The sequence below is a fragment of the Schistocerca gregaria genome, unplaced genomic scaffold (assembly GCF_023897955.1).
Source record: "Schistocerca gregaria isolate iqSchGreg1 unplaced genomic scaffold, iqSchGreg1.2 ptg000333l, whole genome shotgun sequence".
NCBI lineage: Eukaryota > Metazoa > Arthropoda > Insecta > Orthoptera > Acrididae > Schistocerca > Schistocerca gregaria.
The window spans coordinates 5,349,025-5,356,501 of NW_026061799.1; the positions used below are offsets into that span (position 1 = coordinate 5,349,025).

Genomic DNA, 7,477 nt, shown 5'->3' on the forward strand with positions numbered 1-7,477 from the left:
ATATACGTATTAGATTCTCAGCTCTAATTATATCATACACAGAAAATTCGTGATCTATAAAGATAAAGTCCCAAAAATCAAGAATCATTCTTCCTATAACAGTAATAATTTCAACAATAGGATTGATTTCTACATCAACCTTAATTTCATTATACTAAGGACTTAAGTTAATCAAACTAATAACCTTCAAAGTTATAATTAAAAGAATAATCTTTTAGGCCTTAGTAAAATTTTACACCTCTAGAATTGCAGTCTAGAATCATAATTGAATATAAGACCATAATATGATAAGAGAGAAAACATCTCATAAGTAGATTTACAGTCTACCACCTAAAATTCAGCCATCTTACCGCAAAAATGATTATTCTCAACAAACCATAAGGACATTGGTACTTTATACTTCATATTTGGAGCATGAGCAGGAATAGTAGGAACATCAATAAGAATACTTATTCGTGCTGAACTTGGCCAACCCGGATCTCTAATTGGGGATGACCAGATTTATAATGTTATTATTACAGCTCACGCATTCGTAATAATTTTCTTTATAGTAATACCTATTATAATTGGTGGATTTGGTAATTGACTTGTTCCACTAATAATTGGTGCACCAGATATAGCATTTCCACGAATAAATAATATAAGTTTTTGATTACTACCACCTTCACTAACCCTTCTTCTTACATCTTCTATAGTAGATAATGGTGCTGGTACAGGATGAACAGTTTACCCTCCTCTAGCAGGAGCTATTGCACACGGGGGTGCATCTGTAGATCTAGCTATTTTTTCACTGCACTTAGCAGGTGTATCATCTATTCTTGGTGCAGTGAATTTCATTACAACAGCAATTAATATACGATCAGAAAGTATAACTTTAGATCAAACACCTTTATTTGTATGATCTGTAGCTATTACAGCATTACTTCTCCTTCTTTCACTTCCAGTTTTAGCAGGAGCTATTACTATATTATTAACAGATCGAAATTTAAATACATCATTCTTTGACCCTGCAGGAGGGGGTGACCCAATTCTATATCAACATCTATTTTGATTCTTTGGACACCCAGAAGTTTATATTTTAATTCTACCGGGGTTCGGAATTATTTCACATATTGTATGTCAAGAAAGAGGAAAAATTGAATCATTTGGAACATTAGGTATAATTTATGCTATACTATCAATTGGACTAATAGGATTTATTGTATGAGCACATCATATATTTACAGTAGGAATGGATGTTGACACACGAGCATATTTTACATCAGCAACAATAATTATTGCTGTACCTACAGGAATTAAGGTATTTAGATGATTAGCTACATTATATGGAACTAAATTCAAGTTCAATCCACCATTATTATGAGCTCTAGGATTTATTTTCCTATTTACAATTGGTGGATTAACAGGATTAGTATTAGCAAATTCATCACTTGATATTGTATTACATGATACATATTATGTAGTAGCCCACTTTCATTATGTATTATCTATAGGAGCAGTATTTGCAATTATAGGAGGTGTCATTCAATGATATCCACTATTTACAGGATTAACTATAAATAATACATGATTAAAAATCCAATTTACAATTATATTCATTGGAGTAAATTTAACATTCTTTCCTCAACACTTCCTAGGATTAGCAGGAATACCTCGACGATACTCTGACTACCCAGACGCATATACATCATGAAACGTAGTATCAAGAATTGGGTCTACGATTTCTATTGTAGGAATCATTATATTCATTGTAATTATATGAGAAAGAATGATTACAAACCGAGCAATTATATTTAGAGCTAACATAAGAAGATCAACAGAATGACTACAAAATAACCCTCCTGCAGAACATAGTTACTCAGAATTACCATTAATCTCTAGATTCTAATATGGCAGATTAGTGCAGTAGATTTAAGCTCTACAAATAAAGGTTTGACCTTTTATTAGAAAATATTTATTAATGGCAACATGATCAAATTTATCTCTTCAAGATGGAGCTTCACCATTAATGGAGCAATTATCATTCTTTCATGATCATACTATGGTCGTATTATTATTAATTACAGTAATTGTAGGTTATGCCCTAAGTTATATATTATTTATTGCCTATACTAACCGTAATATACTTCATGGACATTTAATTGAAACAATCTGAACAGCTTTACCAGCTATTACATTAATTTTTATTGCCCTTCCATCATTACGACTATTATATTTACTTGATGATTCAGTAGATGCAATAATTACAATTAAAACCATTGGACGACAATGATATTGAAGATATGAATATTCAGACTTCATAGACGTAGAATTTGACACTTATATAACACCAGAACATGCCCTAGAAAATGATGGATTCCGACTACTAGATGTAGATAACCGAACAATCCTACCAATTAATACAGAAGTACGAGTATTAACAAGAGCATCAGATGTTCTACACTCATGAGCAGTTCCTGCATTAGGGGTTAAAATTGATGCAACGCCAGGTCGGTTAAATCAAGGAACATTCACAATAAATCGACCTGGATTATTCTTTGGACAATGCTCAGAAATCTGTGGAGCAAACCACAGATTTATACCAATTGTAATTGAAAGAACTTCAGTAAATTTATTTATTAAGTGATCATCTAACATAATTTAAGGAGTTAGTTAAAATAAATAACATTAGAGTGTCAATCTAAAGTAACTAAAAAAAATTAGTACACCTTGAAATTCATCAGATGACTGAAAGTAAGTAATGGTCTCTTAAACCAAATAATAGTAAATTAACGACTACTTCTGATGGGGAAATTATATCCAAATCCCTCAAATATCCCCTCTTATATGATTCTCACTATTCATTATATTTTCAGCTACATTAATCTTGTTTAATCAAATAAACTTCTTCTCATTTAAACCTAACCTTATTAAAAGAGCAGAAAAAGGAACAATTGAAATAAAAAACTTAAATTGAAAATGATAACAAATCTATTCTCAACATTTGACCCATCAACTAACATCTTTAATTTATCATTAAATTGAACTACAACATTTCTAGGACTATTATTAATCCCATCACTATTTTGACTTACACCATCACGAATTAACATTATCTGAAATAAACTAAATTTAACCTTACATAATGAATTTAAAACACTTCTTGGACCAAAATCATTTAATGGAACAACATTCATTTTCATCTCAATTTTTATTATAATATTATTTAACAATTTCATAGGATTATTCCCTTATATTTTTACTAGAACAAGACATTTAGCATTAACATTTGCAATTGCCCTACCTATATGGCTAAGATTTATATTATTTGGATGAATTAACCATACTAATCATATATTTACACACCTTGTACCACAAGGTACACCGCCTGCATTAATATCATTTATAGTACTAATTGAAACAATTAGTAATGTTATTCGACCAGGTACATTAGCAGTACGGTTGGCAGCAAATATAATTGCAGGACACTTATTATTAACCTTATTAGGAAACACAGGACCATCTATAGTAATAAACTTAATCTCATTACTAATTATTGGACAAATACTTCTATTAATTCTAGAATCAGCAGTAGCAATAATTCAAGCCTATGTTTTCCCAATTCTAAGAACTCTATATTCTAGAGAAGTATATTAAACCTATGTTAACAACTCACTCAAACCACCCATTCCACTTAGTAGACTATAGACCTTGACCATTAACAGGAGCAATTGGAGCAATAGTCCTAGTATCAGGACTAGCAAAATGATTCCACCTATTTAATATTAACTTATTCATAATTGGATTTGGAATTACCCTACTAACTATAATTCAATGATGACGAGATGTAGTACGAGAAGGAACATATCAAGGATTACATACAGGATTTGTATCAATTGGATTACGATGAGGAATAATTTTATTTATTGCATCAGAGGTATTATTTTTCGTTTCTTTTTTTTGAGCATTCTTTAGAAGAAGATTAGCACCAACAATTGAACTAGGAATACTATGAACTCCAATAGGAATTCAACCCTTTAACCCTATACAAATTCCATTACTTAATACAGCTATTCTTTTAGCATCAGGAGTAACAGTAACATGAGCACATCATAGTTTAATGGAATCTAATCATACTCAAGCACTACAAGGATTATTCTTCACAGTGTTATTAGGACTATACTTTACAATACTTCAAGCATATGAATATTGAGAAGCACCTTTTACCATTGCAGATGCAGTTTATGGATCAACATTCTTTGTTGCAACAGGATTCCATGGTTTACACGTAATTATTGGAACAATCTTTTTATCAACATGTCTACTTCGACACTCAATAAATCAATTTTCACCAAGACATCACTTTGGATTTGAAGCAGCAGCATGATACTGACACTTCATAGACGTAGTATGATTATTCTTATATATCTCTATTTATTGATGAGGTAGATAATTGTTTTTCTAGTATAAATAGTACATTTGACTTCCAATCAGAAAGCTTGATATAAATCAAGAAAAACAATTCTAATTCTATCAACAAGAGTTTTCATTAGATTTATTATTCCAATAATTGTTATAATCCTGGCAACAACACTATCAAAAAAATTAATTAATGATCGAGAAAAAAGATCACCATTTGAATGTGGGTTTGATCCAAAAAGATCAGCACGAATACCATTCTCAATACGATTCTTCCTAATCGCAGTAATCTTTTTAATTTTTGATGTAGAAATTGCACTAATTCTACCAATTGTAATTATTTTCAAAACTTCAGACATTATAATCTGAACAGTATCAACAATATTTTTTATTCTACTTCTATTAGGAGGACTATACCATGAATGAAACCAAGGAGCATTACAATGAGCAGAATAAAGGGTTGTAGTTAAATATAACATTTGGGTTGCATTCAAAAAGTATTGATATTATCAATCAACCTTAAATAGAATAAGAAGCGAAATATTGCAGTCAGTTTCGACCTGGAAGATTGGTATGTACTACCCTTATTCTTATTAATTGAAGCCAAAAAGAGGCGTATTACTGTTAATAATATAATTGAACTATAATAGTTCCAATTAAGGAAATGTAAAGCCAATATGAAAGCTGCTAACTTTTTATATTAGCGGTTAAACTCCGTTAACATTTCTAAAATTTATATAGTTTAAATAAAACATTACATTTTCACTGTAAAAATAATATATCTATATTTATAAATACTTAAAAGTAAAAATACTTCCTTAACATCTTCAGTGTCACGCTCTAATTATAAGCTATTTAAGTAAACGAAAAACAATATTACCAAAATAAATATTCAAAAAATAAAAGTTAAAAGATAAATCTTGAAATTAGAATCATATCAACCTTGAATATAACCAATTAAATAAATAAATAATCTATATAAACCTTGACCACCAAGTAATTCACCTCAACCATAATCAAATGACTTAGATGAATAATAACCTATTTTTAAAGGAATATATCTAATAAACTTAGTTGAAAGAAAAGGTATAAATCATATAGAACCAGCAAATCTAACAAAAGAAAGTATACTTAAAGAAAATAAATTATGAGAAAAATCAAAATTAGAAATAAGATAACCTAAATAAGCACCTAAAATAACAACTGTAATAGTTAAAAACTTTAAATAATAAGGTAAAGCAATCACATGAGGAATAGGAAAAATTAATCAAGATAAAAGACTACCACCAAAAACAGCAACAAACAATAGACCAATTATTCCAAATGAAATATAATAACCCTTATCATCAAAAGAAAATCTAGAATAAAAATTATTATCACCAGATATTGAATAATAAAACAAACGAAAAGAATAAGAAGCAGTTAAACCAGTAGAAAAAAAATAAAGAAAAAAATTAAACAATTAATTCATCTTAAACAAACCATCTCAAGAATTAAATCCTTTGAATAAAATCCCGCTAAAAAAGGTATTCCACACAAAGATAAACCAGAAACATTAAAACAAACTGAAGTTAAAGGTATGAAATTAACAATTGATCCTATAAAACGAATATCCTGAGAATCCTTCAAATTATGAATTATTGAACCTGCACATATAAATAATAATGCCTTAAATAAAGCATGAGCCAATAAATGAAAAAATGCAAGCTTTTGATAACCTATAGCCAAAATTCTTATTATTAAACCAAGTTGTCTTAAAGTAGAAAGAGCAATAATCTTCTTTAAATCAAACTCAAAATTAGCGCCCAATCCAGCCATAAATATAGTTATACAACCAATTAAAAGTAAAAATCAACCACAATTATAAGTATCCAATATTGGTCTAAAACGAATTAATAAATAAACACCAGCAGTAACAAGAGTAGAAGAATGAACTAAAGCAGAAACAGGAGTAGGAGCTGCTATAGCAGCAGGAAGTTATGAAGAGAAAGGAATCTGAGCTCTCTTAGTTATAGCTGCTAAAACAATTAATATAGTAATGAGCTTTATTTCAAAAGAATTAGAAATAAAATCATAATAATAAATATAATTTCAACCACCAAAATTTAACATTCATGCAATAGAAATTAAAATAGCAACATCACCAATACGATTAGAAAGTGCAGTTAATATACCAGCACTATAAGATTTTACATTTTGATAATAAATAACTAAACAATAAGAAACTAAACCTAAACCATCTCAACCTAATAAAATTCTAATTAAATTAGGACTAATAATTAAAAAACCTATAGAAAGAATAAATATTAAAACAATAATAATAAAACGATTTATATTCTTTTCACCAGATATATAATCCTCTCTATAATAAATAACCAAAGAAGAAATATATATAACAAAAGATATAAAAATAAGAGATATTCAATCCAAAATTAAAGTTATAACAACTATAGAACCATTTAAATTGAAAAGCTCTCACTCAACAAAAACTCTATAATCAATTATTAAATAATAAATACCTAAAATAAAAATTATAGTTCTCGAAATAAACAAAGAAAAAAAACTCAAAGAACAAATAGAAAATAAATTCACGGCCTAAGATGAAAAACTTCATATCATTGATTCCACAAAACAATATTTTTAATTAAAATACCTAAGCAAACTAAACAAAGAAATATTCACCCTTTAAACAGAGAATATTTAAAGGCAATCAATGTAAAAGTAAAAGATGATATTCACGAAAATAACCAAGAGAACAAGTATAAACACCAGAATAATAATTCCCATGCTGAGAATAAGAATATATATACAAAGTATAAACAGCTCTAAAAAAAGATAAAAAAATCAAAGCAAAGAATCTAAAAGAAGATCAAGATATAATTCTATTTAATAATCTAATTTCACCTACCAAATTTAAAGAAGGAGGAGCAGCCATATTTGATGATCTTAAAAGAAATCATCATAAAGCCATTCTTGGCATCAAATTAATTATACCCTTGTTAATTAATAATCTTCGTCTACCTAAACGTTCATAAATAATATTAGATAAACAAAATAAACCAGAAGAACATAAACCATG

General features: G+C 28.5%; 1 protein-coding gene across 1 annotated transcript; it reads right to left on the reverse strand.

The window, feature by feature from the left end:
* Positions 1-5,597: 5,597 nt before the first annotated feature.
* On the reverse strand, positions 5,598-6,715 carry LOC126306467 (NADH-ubiquinone oxidoreductase chain 5-like). Its single transcript, XM_049992061.1, has one exon. It carries the CDS (start codon positions 6,214-6,216, stop codon positions 5,866-5,868), a length of 351 nt encoding a protein of 116 aa, XP_049848018.1. The 5' UTR covers positions 6,217-6,715; the 3' UTR covers positions 5,598-5,865.
* Between the last annotated feature and the right edge of the window lie 762 nt (positions 6,716-7,477).

Coding starts and splice junctions, on each gene's coding strand:
- LOC126306467 (XM_049992061.1), bottom strand. CDS start 6,216: ATGGCTGGATTGGGCGCTAATTTTGAGTTTGATTTAAAGAAGATTATT.